Genomic DNA, 21,402 nt, shown 5'->3' with positions numbered 1-21,402 from the left:
GTGCTTTCTTAATTAAGTTTATTTCTCCCCAGGTAGATAAACTTTAAAAGTTATTTATACATAAGGATTTTGTAAGGATGATTCTTAGCATAAATTCCATTTCCCAGCTGTTTTATTAGTCTTGGGATATGAATCTATATCACAGAATCATTAGGGTACTTAAAAGATTTCATAATTTTGGGTACCTGGGTGGCTAAGTCGGTTAATCACCTACCTTCAGCTCAGGGTACTGGGAACGAGTCCCACACCCACATCGGGCTCTCTGCTCAGCAGGGAGTCTGCTTCTCCCTCTCCCTCTGTGCTTTCCTTCAAATAAAATCTTTAAAAAACTAAAAAGTAAAAGGTTCATAATTTTGAATTATGGAGTATATTCTAGGTAAGATGCCACCTTCCAAACAGTGGTATATTTTTATTTTTTTAAGATTTTATTAGAGAGTGCGTGGTGTGCCTGTGCTAGTCGGGGGAGGGGCAGAGAGAGAGAGAGTGAGAGCCTCAGACTCCCTGCAGAGCGCAGAGCCCGAGGTGGGGCTCAATTTCAGGACCCTGAGACCAGGACCTGAGCCAAAACCAAAAGTTGTATGCTTAACGAACTGAGCCACCCAGGTGCCCCAGTCTTATTCATTTTTAAAAATATACCACTGTTGGGGCGCCTGGGTAGCTAAGCACTGCCTTCCACTCAGGTCATGATCCCAGGGTCCTGAGATCAGGCCTGCATTGGGCTCCTTGCTCAGTGGGGAGTCTGCTTCTCCCTCTGCCCCACCACCCCCCACCCTGGTCATTCTCTCTCTCTCTCTCTCTCAAATAAAATCTTTAAAAAAAAAAAAAAAAAGTGAGACCAAAAAATTGACCCTGGTCATAGACATGGACTAATTCCTTAACAGGATGATTGTGCTTAAGATAGCCCATGTTCCTGATTTGTGTTGAGTTTCTCTGGGACTACATACTCTCTTATTCACCTGTATGTATGATCCTCATGATTGATGTAATTTAGACCCTGTCATTTTAGTGTGCTTTCTAGTACTTTTAGCATGCATTCTAGTACTTTTAGCATACCTTATTTCCAGATTTGTCTAATTCTTCCAAAAAGTCTTCTTGAATATCAAATGTTAGAATTTTAGAACTAGGTAGGAGGCATCTGATGATCATTTAAATTATCTCTGTCATTTCACAGAGAGAGTAGGTGATTTGCCCATTACCAGAAAAGTCTCTTGGGTCTTAGGCCTCATTTAGTTATTCATCTTTAATTATTCATCTTTCTACTTCACAGAAATTACATTAGAAGTTTGGTTAGTATTCTGCCTTGAAAAAGGTACTAGCATACTTGATTAAATATGATGTTATCATCAAAGCTCTTAACTCCTAAGTTTCTGTATTTTTTCAAATTCATTATAAACCTCTAAATTAATAAGACTGTACTACTCATTTCTTGGAAATATTTCTAGAATTCTTTAGTCAGTATGAGAGTTTTCCTATTGAGGAATTATTATTTTAATTCGTCTAATCCATTCATCTCTTGCTTTAAAAATAAAAATAACTTCTGTATCATAATTGCTGAATAGATTTCTTAACTCCTATTCTGTTTTGAAATTTTTGCACTTATTGGTAAATACCACGGCCTGGATTTTCTCAGCTTTCCTTATTGTGATTTAATGTGTATGAATTTTATTGTGTGGTCTGTATTTACATATGTCCCAAATGTTTCTTAAACATGATTGATTTTATGAGAGGTAGTTTATCTAAAATTCACTTGGAAAATTTGTCATTATTATTGTTTCTTTTTTTTAATTTTCTACAGCATACATTAAATACTGGCATAAGTTATATACAATATTAAATTTTATGTTGATTTATTCTTGGGTTAAGCTGTACATTTAATTTTATGATAGGCCCATATAACTTTAATATGGATAGAGAAGAGATTTCATCCTTCTGGGTTTTTTCTTTTTTTTAAGATTTCATTTATTCGACAGACAGTGAGAGAGCTGGAGGAGGAGCTGAGGGAGAGGGACAAGCAGACTCCATGCCGAGGGTGGAGCCGGACTCATGGCTCGATCTTAGGACCCTGAGATCATGACCTGAGCCAAAACCAAGAGTGGGACACTTAAAAGACTGAGCCACCCAGGCCCCCTTCCATCCTTTCGGTTTTTTAATATAAGCTTCATTGTTTTCTAGTTATACATGAATATTCAAATAGTGCCTTCGTTATTAAATTTTTTTCTTTGGGAATTCTTCTATATACTTTAAGCCTGATTTAAGAAGGTGAAATCATTTTTAGAGAGACATACTTAACTGTTGGGGTGCCTGGGTGGCTCAGTCGTTAAGCGTCTACCTTCGGCTCAGGGAGTGATCCCAGAGTCCTGGGATCGAGCCCCACATCAGGCTCCTCCGCTGGGAGCCTACTTCTTCCTCTCCCACTCCCCCTGCCTGTGTTCCCTCTCTCGCTGGCTGTCTCTTTCTCTCTCTAAGTAAATAAATAAAATCTTTAAAAAAAAAAAAAAAAGAAAGAAAGACTTAACTGTCTTTTTTGGTTGACTTGCTTTAATCACAGCATAATTATAAAAACAGTTACAGTATATATAGTTATATAGGGGAAGTAAAATATTTTCCTTCTTCGTATCAGCTGGAAAGGCCAGTCTGCATTTTGTGGTTATGTTTATTATCGGAGGAGCCATTACTAAAGATAAATCTGACATTTTAATTAATAAGATTATAGACAGCTTTTCTGATTGATTCATGAGTAGATTCTTTCAGTGCCTCCTTTAATGAATAATGGTTAAACCAAGTTAAGTGCTTTTACTTTTTTCTGATGTTGTGGAAATAAACTTTTATTTTGTCTATATAAAAGTCGCTTCAAAATTACACGAATGCCTTATACCAGGGAAATTGATGCCATATTCAAATGTCATGTGTTATATCGGAAACACAGTGATCTTCAATAGGATTGATATTTTTTCTTTGCTTTGTTAGAGTTTTGTAAGTTCCACATCTCCAAAGTATTCTTTTAGACATCTAACTGCAAATTTGGCAACATTGGTAGATAGCATAGAAATAGGGTTGATTAATCCTCATATAACCTGCCCCACACAAAAAAGGAAACAGTGTAGAGCAAGGTTGCTTAAACAACATGTGAAGGATACCATGCTTGTGAACATCTATCAAATATCCTTTGTCATTGCTGTGTTAGACTTCTTTCAGATCTCTTCCTCCGTTCTGTGTACTTAGAATTGTAAACATAGTAGTATTACATTTCTGGAAGCATTTATTAGAGTAGATTTATAAGTTGTTGCTTTTTTGTTTTTCATCTTTTGTGAAATTTTGTGAAATTTTGAATTGAGATAAATAAAAACAGCACATAACCAAGGCGATTTGAATTCTTGTCTTGAATTTTTGATGTAAAGTTCTATCTAGAGATAAACTTTTTTCAAGTGGAGACTTATTAATAACAGTTCATGTAACTTTTTATTTTGCCTAGAAAACATTGAAAAAGAGACCTGAATCCTGACATTTCTGCATTTGTAGTCTCTCATTTTTGGCAAATACTGAGATATATATATTTATTAATGCTCATATGCTGATTTGGAGAAATAGTTCTGTTCTTTCTCATTTTTGAATAGTTTTAAACTAGACTTGGAATCAGTTCCCTTAGTCTGTCTTTTCCTCCAACTTTCTTCACAACCAAGAAATGATCCTGTTTCACTTATGATTCTTTTTCTTGCTTGTATGGTAAATCTTTAAGTGTATTAGTCATTAGATAAGTTTACCGATTTTCTTTCATACGATTAATTTTAAGGAAAGTTATTCTTCTTTCTTTTCCATTATTATCACTATCCAGAATACATTAATAAACACCAGTGTACTCTTTCCTTCTTTTCAACAAGCTAAAGAGAAACTAGTTTTCTTTTTGAGTCAATCCCATTTGTGATAATACATTAACTTCTTAGGCAGAGCCCTTTCTTTTAGAGTGATATTTCTCTTTTGACCAAAACACAAACTTTCCTTGAGAAATCAACTATTCTTCTAAATTTTAATTTCATTTCCATATTTGGTGAACTGCACATCCCTCCCTATGCCATATTTTTTAACACTAAAGAAAGAAAATTACCACTTCTCTCTTTTCTAAGTATTTCCTGGAATATTGGGATATTGCTAGTAAAATTCAATTGTTCTAGATCAGTGGATACCGGAACAGAGAGGAGGTATTTCTTACCTGATAATGTGTGTGTGTTCCGATTCTGCTAATCCAGAAATCCAATCGCATTTGTTGAAAATCATCCTTAGTTGTTATTTGTTAGGGAGTCAACTCCCTATTTTAGTTGTTTTCTGAAATTCAGTCCCTAGATGTGCTTTAGATAGGCTAGAACTTTTACCTCTTTCAGAACACTGCTAAAGAAGTTTCAACTGGAACATAGTCTGAAGAAGCACTGAGAGCAAAAAAAATTCAGAGTGGTGATTGGCCACCTCTGTTTGATTGACAGGTTGCAGGGAGAAACCCATTCGTTCTGGATTAATGGAACTGGAAAACAGAAAACAATTATCAGGTAAAAAAAACCTTTTCTTTAACCTTTGAAATTCACCATTTAAAAGATGAGTCAGACCATCAAGGGAATTTATTACCAAAAAGAAAAAAATTTAGTGTCTTGTGAGCAATGATCTCTGGCTACTACTTCCAAGAGTTAACAAAAAAAATCGCTACAGTTACGACACATTGTCAGCCTTTGCTGAAAGGGCTTGATTAAATGCAGAAAAGATGGAATGTAAGGTGCAATTACATTGTAAATGTGGCTTAAAGACATGAAGCAGAATTCTATGGGTGGGGGAAATTGATGTCTTATTTCCTGAATTGTGTCTGGTCTGTGTGTGCATAAAGAGAACACTTTGTTTTTCAAGGCTATTAATCTGGCACTTTTCATGAATATTCACAAATTTTGTTACTGTACTCTGTTATACTTAATCTTCATTGGGATGTATATACTTCTACATCTCTTTTATCATAAAATATTAGTAACAGTAGTGACCAGTTCTTTATATTTTAATGGCAACTTTCTGATTGTTGGTTAAATATATTTCAGATTGAAGGCCAAGGACATGGTGCAGTGTTTGACTGCAAATGCTCTCCTGATGGTCAGCATTTTGCATGCACAGACTCTCATGGACATCTTCTAATTTTTGGCTTTGGCTCCAGCAGTAAATACGACAAGGTAGCGTATGATGATTCTTTGTCTTTTTTTTTTTTCCCCTGGTTTTTTTGTTTTAAATCCATGGATGGTTAGGGGTTGTATTTCTTCAGGGGTGGGTGAGCATCGTTTATGCTTTTAGTCTCAAGCTTGAAGAATCAATCATATTTTAAGTATTTTAGAGACTTAAGTTTTAGAGAGGAGGGTGAACACAGCAGTTGTTAAATTCCTATTCTCTGTAATAGACATTAGATAATAATTAGATCTTATTTAATCATCTTTACATTTCAGAAGGAATAACTTTATATACCTTGCTAGAGCAATCTAGATTTTAATTCCAGTGCCAGGTGTGGGAGAGGTTGTCCATAGAGAGGCTCTGAAATTATGTAAAATGTTTTATTTATATGGATAAAGTGCATTTAGCTGGGGTATAAATCTGTGGCTTTCATGAGGTTCTAAAAAATATATGGCCTACTGATGGTAGCTAATATTTTTAAATTCTAAAGAGCTTATTTTAGTGACTAAAAGACCTAAAAATTGAATAGTTCATAGTTTAAGAAATTCCAAATAAACCAATAAAATTTTGAAGTTACAGATGTGTCAGGCATGAGTTCATATTAAGAATTTTGTGTTATTTCAAAAACTTCAGAGAAAATGCTTATCGGCTCTTGGAAAATCATGCCATGTTGATTTTTATGTTAATATATAAGTCAATATTTACTGTATTCTTAAGGGTTTTCTTAAATTGTATAAGTGATTTTCATTAGAGTTTAATTCAAAGAATAAATTCATTGAGTGATTTCCCTTTGCAAAATGCTAAAACAGGTAATTACTATGTTTAATAGTTTAAAAAATAAGATAATGCATGGTAGCTCTGTGAAAGTAGTAGTACTGCTGAATGATTTATGCCAAGATTTGATTTTACCATTTAATTTGAAATTATACAACTTTAATTATCATGATAGTGTTTTATGTATACAATCTTTTCCTTGTTGCAGAGAAAATTCAAAGCAGCTGCTTTTCTGATCATAAAATTTAATGTAGGAGTATAGTAAAGACTTACTTACCATTAACTGAAGAAAATAATATTCTTTTGTATTGATGCTTAATACCATGATTTACATTAAGACATTGCCTTCCATTAGAAGTTTATAATGATAAATTTTTATTTTTCCAATCTTTTATGGACCTTTCTTTTTACAGATAGCAGATCAGATGTTCTTTCATAGTGATTATCGGCCCCTTATTCGTGATGCCAACAACTTTGTCTTAGATGAACAGACTCAGCAAGCACCTCATCTCATGCCTCCCCCTTTTTTGGTTGATGTTGATGGTAATCCTCATCCATCAAGATATCAGAGATTAGTTCCTGGTCGTGAAAATTGCAGGGAGGAGCAACTCATCCCTCAGATGGGAGTAACTTCCTCAGGTATATGCTCATTTTCCTAGACAACCAAATTTTCCATTTCTAATGTCTTATAAAATTGCTGATTGGATAAAGCTTTGTTATTGTTTTGAACAAATGAAAAGTAAAATTATTTTTAAAAATTTCTCTGAAGTCCTTTAAACAATGCTGAAGTACGTACTATAAGATAATTAAAAAACATCGGAGAGTTAAAGCAATAATCTTGGTCATTTATTTATTTATCCTCTCTGGGACACCTGCTAAACTGGTATTCAGTAGTGAATTAGATCAGACACAATCCTTTTTCTCATGGGATAAGATTAATAAACACAGTTATAAACAGTTAAAACTTGTGATAAATGTTATTAAACGGAATAATAGTATGATGTGAAAGTGAGTAAGACTAGATAGCCTATTCATATTGAAGATTGTTTTAAGAAGTGATCAACTTTTAAAAATTTTAAATAAGATAGGAATGAAAGTGTTGAGAACTGTTCTAGTGAAGTAATGAAGGATGAAAGTCAAATTAGTTGAAGAATTAAAAGGAAGTTGAAATAGAGACAAGGTCTGCAGACCTTCCCTTTTGACAGAGATGTAGTGCTGATTTATTAAGTAAAAGTGATAGAAACCATTAGAAGGTTAAACCAGTTTTGTAGTTTATGAATCTTTGTTATATTTTAGACTAGAAAAATTCATTAAGGGGCGCCTGGGTGGTTCAGTCGATTAAGCATCCAACTCTTGGTTTCACCTCAGGTCATGATCTCACAGTCAAGTGATGGAGCCCCGAGTCTGGCTCCGCCCTCAGTGCGGAGTCTGCTTCAGATTCTTTCTCCTTCTCCCTCTGCCTGTCCCTGCTTGTGCTCTCATTCTCTCTCTCTCTCTCTAATAAGTAAATAAATAGATCTTTTTAAAAAGAGAAAAATTTATGAAATCATTTTAAGTTCCGAACACTGTTATAATGGTCAAAATGTCTAAGTAGATGTGAAGGAGACATAAGGGATGTAATATATAGTGAGTAACTTTTAAATAATGAATTTAGATTCTGTAAGCTCTGCAGAAAAACCAGTCTCACTGCATTACAGAGGACCCATCTCTTATTTTCCTTTAAGGATTGGGCATGAAATTGCAATGAAGATGAACATATTGGATAGGAAGTGCTGCTCTTGAAGGTGGCCATGCCCACTCAGGATGGAGGGTGAAGGGAAGCATTAGAAGAATAGTTTCTGCTGCTACTTACAGAGAGTAGTACAGTCCAGCAGACCTGAATGTCTGGAGTATGAAACTAAAATGTCTCATACATGGACATAGCATGAACTCGATCTAAGAATAGGTAGTATTCAAGAAGTCTAGGCAGGTATTCAGATTAGAGAAGTCTCAATTATTAAGTGAAGTCTTGATCATAGGACTGAAATTAAGATAAATGTCTTCAGACTCTTGGGGAATTGGCAAGAATCGGATCTTGCCCAGGTCTCAAAATAGGTACCTAGGCTAGGATTTCAGGCACAGGGAAATAGGGAAAGGACTCGTTCGTTAAAATATCAGTGCTACTTAATTATTGTGGCTATTACCTTTTTCCTCCTTTTAACCATTTGTATAGGACTTTTATAAATAATATCTCATTTAATCCTTATGGTATCCTTATTCTATAAGTTGAGAAAATGAAAATTTAACAACATATGTCTTGTTTTAAGTTAAAGTGTATAGAACCACAGGGACTCAGAGTATGCAGCTCTTAGTCCATTGTTCTTTCTTCCGTACTAAGCTGCCCTTGTTGTAAAAAAGTGTATCTTATCTTGAAAATGAATTAGACACCAGTTATTATTAGTACAGGACCACAAGAGAACCCATAGCAATAATTATAGCTTCAAAGTGAGTCATAGAATTTGTAAGTGTTCTAGGTCACAGAATTCAGGGTAAAACATCATGTCTTTCATTATTTTTGAATTAACCAAGTACAACATAGGACAGAAGAAAGATACTTTTTGAAAAAATCTTTAGAATCGTTTGTAACTATTTTTGTAAATCTAGATCTATGATAAAATTTGTTTTGGGAAATCTCTTAGAATTAGGTAAAAATAGATGATGGGTATTGTAATGGTAAATGGGCTTGAACGAAATTTTGTTATATTTACACTGTGAAATGTATATTTGAGTAATACACTTTAGGTATGCTTCTTCAGTTACAACTGGAGCTATATCAGATTACTCCTTGATGTTCAAATGAGAGATGTTTTCCCAGCATCATAACAGGAAAGAAGCATCCACAGGCATTTTAACTTTTACTCTACTTTACCACTTTTTAGGTTTATGACCTTGGAGAACTTACTTTATCCTATTGAATTTTAGTTTTCTCTTATAAAATGAAATAACATTATGTGATTAATACATGTAATTTTCCCTTTCCTTATATCTTCCTTGCTATATTAATACTTTGTTTCAGAATGCGCTTTGTATCTTCTCTTCCCAGCCCACTCTAAAAGTCTGATCTCATCACATCATTTCTTATGTACCCACACACCTGCTATTAATTGCTCCCTTCTGTTATGGCAGTGCTTTCATGTATCTACTAACACACATTTTTTTAATTCATTCAGCAGGATTGAACATTTTTATATGCCTACCGTCGTGCTTGATTTAGAATTAGAATATTAAATAGGCAATCCATGCTTTTGCAGAACTAACTAGCAGGCTTCCTTTTTATATTGGGCTGAGTACTAAGACATATATATTGTTTGAGGAAATGAAAGAGGATAGCAGCTAATTCTTTCACAGGTAGTCTGGAAAGATTTCACAGAGGAAATATCAGAGAGATGCCGTTTTAGCTGGTGCTTGAAGGATAAGTTAGTGTTTATCACGTTTATACTTGAATTGGGAATATTGTGGTTAAAAGCTCCAAAGCATTAAGGTGTTTATCCTGTTAGAGCAGAAGAGTCAAGTAGTCCAGTATGACTGGTACAGGTGAAAGTTGATGCTTGAAAATTAGGGTGGGTTAAAACATACCAAGTTACTCCCTACCTCAGAGGCTTTGTTCCAACTCTTGCTTTTTATCTGGAGTGTTCTTTTTCTTGTTCCTCACACGGATGACTAATTCTTCTTTTTCTTCTAGTCTTAGCTCAAATGCTGCCTTCTCAAAGGGGCTTCTTTGACTTTTCTGACTCACCTGATAAGCAATTCTCATCTCTCTTCCCCATTTTCTCTTTCTGTCATCATCTTTAACATTTTTCACAGTCTGCATTTATATAAGGGTTTATTGTTCAGTTTTCCTATTACAGTGTTAGCTTCTTGAAGTCAAGGACCTTGATGTCCTATTCACCACTGCATCCTTACTTCCTTGGTATATAGTTCCTAACACATAATAGACACTCAAGAATTTGCTGAATAAATGAAGCAGTAAAGGTTTTTTGTTCCGTTTTGTTTTGTTTGAGAAAGTGGGTAATCAGATTTGCCTTTTTTAAAAGAAACTGATCTAAGATGAAATTCCACTTTTGCCATTTACTAGATATGTGACATTGAGTAGTTATTTTGGTTTTCTCATCTGTAAGTGGAGTTAATAATACGTATCTAATTGCATTATTGTGCGGATAATATGAGTGCCTGAATCATAAACACTTGGTAAACCTTATCATCCTTGTCATTGTTTTATAATAAATTAGGATTGAGTTAGTATATTCCTGGTTGTATGTATATGTATGTGTATTTTACTGCCATCATTTCAAGTTAATCATTTTAGATCTAAGGTCTTGTACTCAAGCAAAATTTATGCTTAATTCTGGACTCACAGTAAGCTTAATTAGTAAAATGGTTTGACTAGTTGACTAAAGTGTCCTTAACATTTTGTGTGGTATTATATAGGACTGAACCAAGTTTTAAGTCAGCAAGCAAACCAGGAGATCAGCCCATTGGACAGCATGATTCAAAGACTACAACAGGAGCAAGACCTGAGACGTTCTAGTGAAGCCGGTATGAGTAATACCAGCCGTTTAAGTAGAGGTAAGCAGGAACTGCTTTTAGTGAAATATTTAAAAAATCATAATAGTTTAAACTGCGAACAGTAAAGAACTGATTAAACGAATTGTGGCACATCCATAGAATGAAATATTAGGCTGCCAGAATGATCAGGTTTTTAAAAATATGTAATGCCTAAGAAAATGTTCATAATGTAAGATTTCAGACTGTAGATAATGAGTCTTTAAATATGTATATTCTTCCAGATTTCCTATAGTAAACATGTAGAACCTGAAAAAAACTTTAAATCTATTCAATAACGTATGGAATACACTCCACATTCTCAAATATCTCACTGCCCTATTGTCACATATTATTTTCAGAGAGAAGTTAAAGCAGATTTATGAACCATAAATATTCTTGGGTTTGTCTATTTTTGCTTCTTAATAGTTTTCCTAAAATACAAAGCATTTTTTAAAAATTAATGATTTTACATGTTAAATCCGTCAATAGTTATGGTTCATTAGTTTATCTAATTAACTGAATAGCCATGTTTTGTTTTCATTAAACTTTTGCCTGTGGTTTTTGGTTCCTGATTTGATCATTTAATTATTTGCCAAATATGAATTTTCATGTGGAAGGTAATAAAGACTTTGTTTTCTGCTATAAGCATAATGTTTCTAAGTAGAACTTACTGTATTAATTTTTCACTTAGGCTCTGTAAGTTCTACCTCAGAGGTTCATTCACCACCAAATGTAGGACTAAGGCGTAGTGGACAAATTGAAGGTGTACGGCAAATGCACAGCAATGCACCAAGAAGTGAAATAGCCACAGAGCGGGATCTGGTAGCTTGGAGTCGAAGGGTGGTGGTACCTGAGCTATCAGCCGGTGTAGCCAGGTAAGGGGAGTTGTGAAGTTTTATGTACCACCGTTGTTTATGTTTATTTTGAATTACAGCCTTCAAAGTACCTTCAAGTTGTAATTTATTTTAAATTTATATGAAGAGCTAGTATTTTAAACTAGTCATGGTTCTGGAAGATAATTAAATTTTGGTCATGTCCTTTTCTATAATTAATGTAAAAGATACGGGGAGAATGTGTTAAGGTGAGTAGCATATTTAAATCTTAGTTTGTCTTATTTAACTGCATCTTAAAACACATTTCATGAAGTTTGTTATAATTTTTTATAGATTTTACTAACTATTCACACCATATTCACATACTTCGGAGTGAAAATATATGGCATTATTTGTTGGTAATACATTATATAAACATTTTTATATATTAAAATGATTCTTTAATGATTTTTTTATATTCAACTGTATACATTTATAAATTAAATATTGATATAATTCTGTTCTCAAGGCCTATGTTGTAAAGGAACTTTATATCCAGTTCCTTTTGATTCCTTGTGATTTAGTAATGTAAATATTCATGAATGTGGTCCATATGAATCCAGCTAATACTGATCCTTGAACAACATGGGAATTGGGATGTTGACCCCCTGCATAATTGAAATTTTGCATATAATTTTTTACTACCCAAAAACTCAACTACTGATAAGCTTCCTCTTAATTGGAAGCCTTGATAACAAACAGTCAGCTAGCACATATGTATGTTATATGTATTATATACTGTATTCTTACAATAAAGTAAGCTTGAGAAAGGAAAATGTTATTAAGAAAATCAGAAGGAAGAGAAAATACATTTACACTACTCTGTGTAAAAAATCCACATGTAAGTGGACCCACATAGTTCTAACCCATTCAAGGGTCAACTCTACATAGTATAATACTATGCTATAATAAAAACCATGAAGATCAAAATGTAAATTTGATTTTAAGATTTTTCTAGTTCTTAAACTCAAAAGATAGTAATTATATAATTTAAAAAACACTAAACATGAATGTTTATATAGGTTATGCTTTTTGATTGAACAATGCTTCAAATTTGTGTTAGGATTTAACATTAATTATACAAGTAAAGTATAAATTTGAACAATAACTTTATGTGATAACAAGTATACCCATATATCCTTAATAAAAATGAACTCTTACAGTGTATTTTTAGTTGGATTTTTGTCCATTTTTTAATTTTAATGTTAAGGTTTGAAGGGGGTGTAGTAAGTAACACCCATCTTAAGAGTTCTAAAGGAAGTGAACATACAAAAGAATGAGATATGAAATCACAATGTTACTTTTTGTTATTGAGACAACGGTGAAGGATGTGGCTTTAATCTGCATGAAAGTGTGTTTCTAGTTCTGAACCCCAAATAAAAGGTAGCACTGGATCACAATATTTCTTCCCATCTGAGGTAGTGGGGTTTGGGTCTTTAAAATGCAGAGCAAAATGTATACATTGTAAATAAGGGCATAGGACTGGCCCATACTAAGCTGGTTTTTCCATCCAGAGCACACCAATTAATTAGTTCACTTCTTCCCTGGAAAAGAATGAGTAAGGAGGTTAAGAGAGGCAAGGAGTGGGTTACTAGTTGGTGATGAAGGTCCCTGTACATGGAAGGAAATAGGAGGAGGGGGGAAGATTCGTTTCTCTCTATATGTTCTTTACCTTTTTATCCCTTTTTCATTGAGCCAGTGGTCAAGCAGGGCTTCATGACTTCAAAGGATTTTTGACCTTCCCGGAGTTTTGCCCCTGATACTTAGTACTTTGAGAATCTTCCTGGGCTATGTCCCCCTCATAGATAGTTTGCAGTTTGCCCCTAGAAGGCTCTTAAGTGGGTCAGACCTGTTACATTAATTAAAATTAAATCCAGTCACATTGGTTGGATTCCAACGAAAGGCTGTTACCTAGAATATATAAAGAACTCTCGAAACTCAACAGTAGGGGTGCCTGCGTGGTTCAGTCAGTTAAGTGCCTGCCTGCGGCTCAGGTCATGATCCCAAGGTCCTGCGATTGAGCGCCACATTGAGCTCCCTGCTCACCAGGGAACCTGCTTCTCCTCCTCTCTCCCCCTGCTTGTGCTCTTTCTCTGTCAGATAAATATATAAAATCTATTAAAAAAAAGAAAGGAAAGAAAAAACTCAACAGTAAACTAAAAAATCCGCTCAGACAATGGGCAGAAGACACAGGCATGTCATCAAAGAGGATATGCAGATGGGATATAAGTACATGAAAAGATACTTGACATCATTAGCCATTATTGAAATACAAATAAAATCACAGGGAAATAATCTCTATATACCTGTCAGAATGACAAAAATATAGTAACATCACCCAGTGCGCCAAGGAAGGTGTGGAGAAACTGCATCACTCATGCATTACTGATGGGAATGTAAAATATTGTGGCCACTCTGGAAAACAGTTTGCCACTTTTTTTAAAACCTAAATGTATGACTACTATATTATTCAGTGATTCCACTCTTGGGCATTTATCCCAAAGAAGTGATAACTTATGTTCACACAAAAACCTGTACATCAGTGTATAGCAGCTTTATTTGTAATAGCCAAGAACTAGAAACAACCCAGATGTCCTCAGTGAGTACATGGTTAAACAGATTCCACACCATGGAATACTACTCTGTAACAAAAAGGAACAACCTATTGATAGAAAAGATTGAATGAATCTTGAGGAAATTATGCTGAGTGAGAAACCAGTCTCAAAGGTTTACATAATTTATGGACTATTATTAAAATACCTGTAAAGGTAGAGAACAGATTAGTGATTGTTAGACCTTGTAGAGAGGAAGGGTTGAGGGAGAAGAGAGAAAGGTGTGGGTATGATTATGAAAAGTACACCATAAGGGATCTTTGTGGTGATGGAAATGTTCTGTATCTTATCTGGGGTAATGGATACACAAACCAGCACATTGATAAACTTGAATAGAACTAAATACACATGCACCCACTAGTAGAAGTAAAACTGGGTTCTTAATAGTGCTGGTGCTTTTTATCAGTGTCAGCATCCAGGTTGTGATACTGTACTGTAGTTTTGCAAGATGCTACAATTAGGGGAAACTGCGTAAAGGAGACAAGGAATTTCTATATTCTTTCTTAAAACTCTATGTGAATCTACAGTTATTCCAGTAAAAAGTTTAATTAAAAAAGAATAAATAATTAAGGTGAAACAAAAAATTAAATCAAGGCCATTCTTTTCACTAGATTTAAATTTACTCATTTTATTTTCCATTCAGAATTATTACCAGCTGCATTAGAGATTCTGCAATTAAGTGAAATGACATTAATATACTCTAATAATAAAATATCAACATTGTAGTGTTCTTCCAAGTTTGAATATGAAATCTCCAGGGAAAAATTAAAGTTCCAAAATTAAATACCCCTGCAGGTCAAAAACTTTGAAGTTGTAAGGAATTAAAAATAAATTTTCTTGCCCTTGTAAGTTCAGTTTCCATGAAATTAAAGTTCACAGTTAATGTTCCTCAACTTTTTCTGTTGCTTACTTTCAGCTCAGTGCCTGGAATGAATGGAAGACCTGCTTTTCATTGGAGAGAATATAGTTCTTTCAGGGCTTTAGGAGTATATTAATTCAACCTCAAAGTTCTCTTGTGCCTCTTTTTTTTAAGATTGTAGCTATCCATATGGCATAAGAGATTATCACAGCCCTACACTGGCATAATTTAAAAAAAGATAATAAATCCAATTTCTCACCCTTGGAGCAGTTACCTTAGGAATAACCATGTTCCCAGTACTGAATATTTGATTTGCCAGAGACCATAAACAGAAACAGTAGTATCAAATTCAAGTAGACTCTTTCCAGTATTCCAGTCATTTAATGCCAAATGTCCAGAGTTAACAATCTGTGCGTTTAAAGTCAGAAATCTTTATCACATGCCTCTGTCTGAAAAGAAAACATCAGGAGTAACATTCCCTCTCTGACACTGAACATGCCTTTCAGAGTGAAATCAGTTGTAAAAATTCTAAATTAACATGTATGGCTTTTAATTCTCTTTCAGTAGGCAGGAAGAATGGAGAACTGCAAAGGGAGAAGAAGAAATAAAAACTTATAGATCAGAAGAAAAAAGAAAACACCTTACTATTCCAAAAGAAAATAAAATACCCACCGTTGCAAAGGTACGTAGTAATTACTTTTATGTTTAATACTATGCTTCATAAATATAGTGACTACTTTAAGCCCCTTTGTAGTTAAAAATGTTAACATTGTAAAAATAATTAATGAAATAAAGTTGATATAGTTAATTCTTGATTATCTCTTTAGGTTATCTGTTACCACTTTAAATTTTTTATTTTACTGCCTTCTAGTATACCTTTTTCCCAAATGCCAACTGTTACATGCCCATTAAATGTAATAAATTATATCGTAAGCCTAAGCAAGATCTTTTTTTTTTTTTTTTTTAGCTCTGCCATTGGTTGCACACTCTAAAACAGTTTTTTTTGGTTTTGTTTTTTGTCCTATTTTTTCTTTTTTTCTGTTTTGCACCTGTTACTGTAGGTAAGTCAGCTATGCTATTATAAATAATAGTTCTTATTTTCCCCATTAAAAGAAGGAAGTTGTTTGTATTAGTTTGCCTTGTTGGTTTCTCTGTCGTCCTACTCTGGAGAAACTTTTAGATCCAATGGATTTCAGTTGGTTTATGCCCTAATCTGGGAAAGATGTGCATTTATCTCCTTGAGTGTCAAGGAATCACAATTATCCATTCTTCCATTCTTTTTCTTTCTCAAACCACCTTCGTTTGAAAGCTAAGAATTGAGGTAAACTAGAACGTCTTTTCATTTGCAAGTAACCATCTAAGCACCTAATTAAACAAAAAATAACTGGTCTCATGACCCTGCTTTGTTCTCCTTTCTCTTTCTATTTGGGTCCTTAAACCTGTATATTAGTGTCCTTTTCTAGAACTCTTTGATTTTGTGACTCTTCTTTTTAAAGGACTCAGGTAGTCCTTTGCTATTTTATATTTTCGTTTATTAAGGGTATCATACCCTGGGATCAGTAGGACCCCACAAAGGTTCCCATTTATAATCTGAGGTAATCTTTCGTTTCCGGGGAGGGTGTTTGTTGGTGGTGTTTGATTGGTTGGTTGGGTGGTTTCTCATGGTGGCTGAGAAGCATACCCTTTGCCAGAATCTAAGGATGTGGCGATATAAACTCATAGGATGGTGAGAGTTTGTATTGCTACCACTTTTTTGGATGGAATATGGTAATATCTATTAAAATTAAAAGAGTACACTTACTTTTAATCCAATAGTGGTACTTTTCTTCAAAGTATTTTCTTATAGAAAAGTACTGATGTGAATGTATGTATATATATGTGTGTCTGTACACTCACATATTTATATTTATAGTTGTAGCAACAACTAGAATGACTTTAGTGTCCATTGGTGGAAGAGAGGTAGGCTGTCATGCTATGTATTTACCCAAGGAATATTATGCAGCTTTTTAACTAAATGAGTTAGAATTCCATTGCCTTAGAGAAATGTTCATGATATATTTTAAGTGAAGAAAACAAGTAGAACAGTAATGTTTATGACCTTATTTTTTGTTTTTCAAATTCTATGAAAATAAAGAAAGGTTTGAAAACAAACCTATGGGTGTACAAATTATGAGATGGCCATCTTTCATCTCAGAGTTCCAATGATTTTTTCTTCTAAAAATAAAAGATACTGCGTAGGTAGGAAGTATAAATACAAAAATTGCTGAGAAAACAGTTATAATAATAGTAGTAATATGATTTTTAGTGGCAGGTTTGGTTCCAAAATTACAGTGGCTTAAATAAATGGTTATAATATTTATCTCTGATAGAAAAGCCTCAGTCAGTTGGTCCAGACCCAGTATGATGGTGTTGGTGTTGAGAACTGAAGCTCTTTCATTTTTCTGATTCTCTTGGGTGTGAATTTGAATTCCTGCCTCAAGATATCAGCTTTCTCATTTAAGGTTGAAGGATGGAGGATCAAGTCAATAAGGAAAGTGCAGAGGGCACATACGCTCTATTGAGGAACATTCCTTGAAGTTGCTCTGCAACATTGTGCCAAATATCCCATTGGGCAGAATTTTAGTCATATGAAATTCTGACAAAGAAAATTTTTGTGTGTGTGCAAAAAGAGAACAGTTGTTGGTTGACAGCCAGCTTTCCCTTCCACCATATTATTTATGAAAGCTTTAAAAACATTAATGTCTTTGACATGGAATTTATCCTCAAGAAATATGAAATTGAGAAAGCTTTACAAAATGGAACAAATAGCAATTTTTAATTAAATGCATTTGAATTGTAGGTAAATATATTTATGTTAGATGAAAGAAACAGGTGTACATTACATTCTTCACATATTACTCAAAATTTATGAAATTTATGATTGTAGTTGAACAGTATATCCTTTTTATACCTTTACGTATTTCCCAAAATTTCTACAAAATTAGAAAGCCCTTCAGTGATCCTTTTAGAGAAAATCCAGGTAAAGTGAATCTTATATCCTTGTATGTGGAAATGTCTTGTAAGTGGAAATGTCTTTTGTTTCGCTTGGCTGTTACTAGCAGCTGTTCAGACAAGAGTAGGGCTGAAGTGAGGGCAGGGTTCTTGTGACAATACCGGTTGTGGAGAAGGAACCGGAGAGTGGAGGTGGGTGGAGGAACAGGGAATGGTTGAACTCAGATTGCAGTATTATATAGGTCTTGAAGTGCACATCCAGAATCTGTGCAAAGCAAGGAGTGCAAAGCAAGACCTAGATTTTTGCTCTTTTCTCTCTCCTCCTTAATGCAATATTAGCACCCTAACACTTGTGAAGCCAAACCATGATGGAACAAAACCACACTGTAGATGGATTTACATGACTTACATAGGGAAACTAATGGAATGCACAGTACAGATATTTGAAATAGCATATTCTTAGAGCTAGGAGGGGATATTGGAAATATAAGAAAAAGCCGTTCTGGAGAGGCTCCTACTAGATAAATTGGGATGAAACACATCATTATTGAAATAGAGAACTCAGTGGATGACTTGACTAGAAGAATGAAAAATGAGTTACTAAGCTGGAATGTCAAGTTGAAGAACTCTCCCAGAATGTATCAACAAGGGATGAAATGATGGAAAGAAAAGGGAAATCTAAAAAGCAAACATATGTATTTATGTAATGTGTATGTGGATATATGTAGAAAGAACACACAATATTAGAAGTGGTATAGTCAGTATTTAATGAGTCTTTGAAGAAGAGAAAATACAGAGGAAGGAAAGGGTTGAAAAAATAATGAACCAGAATTTTCCTAAAATTAACCTCTGGCTCGTGTGCCAAAGAGGATAAATAGGAAAAGATATCATGTGTCAAACAGGATAAATAAGGAAAAAATAATATAGAATTTAAAATTTTAAAAAACCTCAACTAAGTACATTATAATAAGATTTGAAAGCAATTAAAACAATATTCTAAAAGTTTCTGGAGAGAAAAAATCACCCACAAACGAACATAACTTGACTAATGTTACACTTCTTATTTGCTGTTAACAAATGAATTCCATTGAGCACCCATAGCCAGAAGGAGATTTATGAACACATCTTTGAGGAATCAGCACCTATATTAAGAAAATTGGTTATAATCTCCACACAGTAGCATTTATGCCTATTTCTGGTCAGAATGGTACATGCTAGAAATAAGTGCTAATGTGCATTGGTTCAAGGGATGTAAAGTCTACCCGTAAAGGTGACAGTGCCAGTGGAACCATGCTGTATGTAGTTATGGACATCTTGCCACCAACTCATCCAACCAACAAACACTTGTGCCTGTTCCTCCATGATGTCCACAAAATTGAGTGGTATTGGTGCTGTGCCTATGGGCCAAGTGGTGACGAGTATTCTCAGACGGGGCATGGTGGTCACCTTTGCTCCAGTTACCATTACAATTATAGTAAAGTCTGTTGAAACGTGTGCACCATGAAGCTTTGAGTGAAGCTCTTCTGGGGCTAATGTGGCTTTCATGTCAAGAGCATATTTATAGAAGATGCTTGCCATGACAGTGTAGCTGCTGACAGCAAAAACAAGCCACCAGTGGAAGCAGCTGGCTTCGCAGCTCAGGTTATCCAGTATCTTGAGTCATCCAGGCCAAATCAGTGCTGGCTATACACCTGTACTGAATTGTCACACAGCTTCACATTGCTTGCAAGTTTGCTAGGCCAAAGAAGAAGATTGATTGCTGTTCTGGGAGGAAGATGATAGATGGCCCTGAATTCTTGAAATCTGTCGATGCTGCCATAGTTGATATAGTTCCTGGCAGGCCCATGTGTGTTGAGAGCTTCTCTGACTGTCCTCGTCGGAGCCATTTGGCTCTTTGTGACATAAGACAGTTACCATGGGTGTAAACAAAGCAGTGGACAAAAAGGCTGCTGGAGCTGCCAAGGTCACCAAGTCTGCCCAGAAAGCTCAGAAGGCTAAATGAATATTATCCATAATACCTGCCACCCTGTCTTAATCGGTGGTAGAAGAGTGATCTCAGAACTATTTGTCTCAATCCACCATTTAATTAGGAAACCGTTTAGTGATAATGGCATCATAAAACCTTGAAGGAAAGAACCATTTGGTTTGTGTGAGTGTGTAGCAATTTTAAGATAATTAGTTTTTAAATCAGTATTTTTTAGGGGCACCTGGGTGATGCAATCGGTTAAGTGTCTTACTCTTCCTTTTGGCTCAGGTCATGATCTCAGGGTGATGAGATTGAGCCCCAAGTTGGGCCCCATGCTCAGTGCAGTCTGCTTGAGATCCTCTCTCTCTCGCTTGTGCTCTCCCTCTAAAATAAATAAATCTTCAAAATAATAAATAAGTGAATCAATCAGTCAGTACTTTTTAATGTAAACAACTTGGCCAGAAATCGGTCACAGAATTTTGAGACCCATTAAAACAAAGTTTAATGAGAAGGAAAAAACAAAAGTGAGGATATAGTTATAGATCTGAAGTTATTTTCTGTCACTTGGAAGATTTTCTTCTTGTGTGATGTGTATTGATAATATATTGTATATATAAATCTGATGTCAGTCTTTTTTTGAAAGTAATCTTTATTCTTTTTTTATATAGACACAAGTTTGGTTTTTTTTTTTTTCCAGGTGTGAATTCTTGTGTTTGTTGAGTTTGTTCATTTCTGTTACCATGTTGGACTTTATCAATTTTTTTGATGATTGTTAATTGTGTTCTCATTTGCTATATTCATTCTGTAGCAAAAGACAGATAGCCAACTGGTGTCCTAGCCTCATAGTGGCAGGGTAGTTTTGTGACCACCATTTTGGATTCCGTTTTGCCTCTGCCTGTTACATATGGCCTCACAGCTCATGGTCCTCTCTCATATCCGTTCTATATGTTAGTGTGGGTATAGGAGAATTTGTTAGTCTGGTATTATGAATCCTTTAGTCTATATCACTTAATCAGAAAAAAAAATTTTTTTATAACTTATTAAACCAGCAAGTGAATTTCAACATATCACAAAGCTGTGATTTAACTTAATGTAATGTTAAAATATTTGAATTGGTACCAGGGTCCACTTACATGAGTATCTTCAATATGAATGGATTTTTTTATAATTAAAAAATATACAACTTACAAAGTAAAAAGCATGCTCGTTAATCCTACTTTAAATAAATTTAATTTACTTTTCCAGAATCATGCTCACGAACATTTCCTGGATCTTGGAGAATCCAAACGGCAGCAGGCAAATCAACACAATTACCGTACAAGATCTGCTTTGGAGGAGACTCCTAGACCTTCAGAAGAGATAGAAAATGGCACTAGTTCTTCAGATGTAAGATCTCAGCACATTTATAAATTTGTTTCCAGTTTAACTTTTTTTTTTTAGTATGACTATTATTCTTTGTATTCATTGATGAATTTATGGATGTAACTCAAAGATGGTATTTCTGGGTCTTAAAATGATAGTGATAGCTTCCATTTACTGAAGACCTGTTTTGTA

At 34.5% G+C, this 21,402-nt stretch overlaps 1 protein-coding gene across 4 annotated transcripts in view; it reads left to right on the top strand.

The window, feature by feature from the left end:
- The window catches only part of LOC103657496 (pleckstrin homology domain interacting protein), a 133,268-nt gene that overhangs the window by 65,546 nt on the left and 46,320 nt on the right, over positions 1-21,402 (top strand). For 3 of the 4 annotated variants that reach the window (XM_040643691.1, XM_040643690.1, XM_040643692.1), the window contains exons 16-21: positions 5,070-5,198; positions 6,378-6,603; positions 10,432-10,569; positions 11,240-11,423; positions 15,459-15,573; positions 21,094-21,234. In XM_040643691.1, coding sequence (XP_040499625.1) covers positions 5,070-5,198; positions 6,378-6,603; positions 10,432-10,569; positions 11,240-11,423; positions 15,459-15,573; positions 21,094-21,234 — 933 coding nt within the window. Of the gene's footprint in view, positions 1-5,069; positions 5,199-6,377; positions 6,604-10,431; positions 10,570-11,239; positions 11,424-15,455; positions 15,574-21,093; positions 21,235-21,402 lie in introns of all 4 variants that reach the window. The other variant, XM_040643689.1, reaches the window with a different exon arrangement.

The sequence above is a fragment of the Ursus maritimus genome, unplaced genomic scaffold (assembly GCF_017311325.1).
Source record: "Ursus maritimus isolate PB19 unplaced genomic scaffold, ASM1731132v1 scaffold_29, whole genome shotgun sequence".
Lineage (NCBI taxonomy): Eukaryota > Metazoa > Chordata > Mammalia > Carnivora > Ursidae > Ursus > Ursus maritimus.
This window is presented reverse-complemented; position numbering and strand designations above follow the sequence as displayed.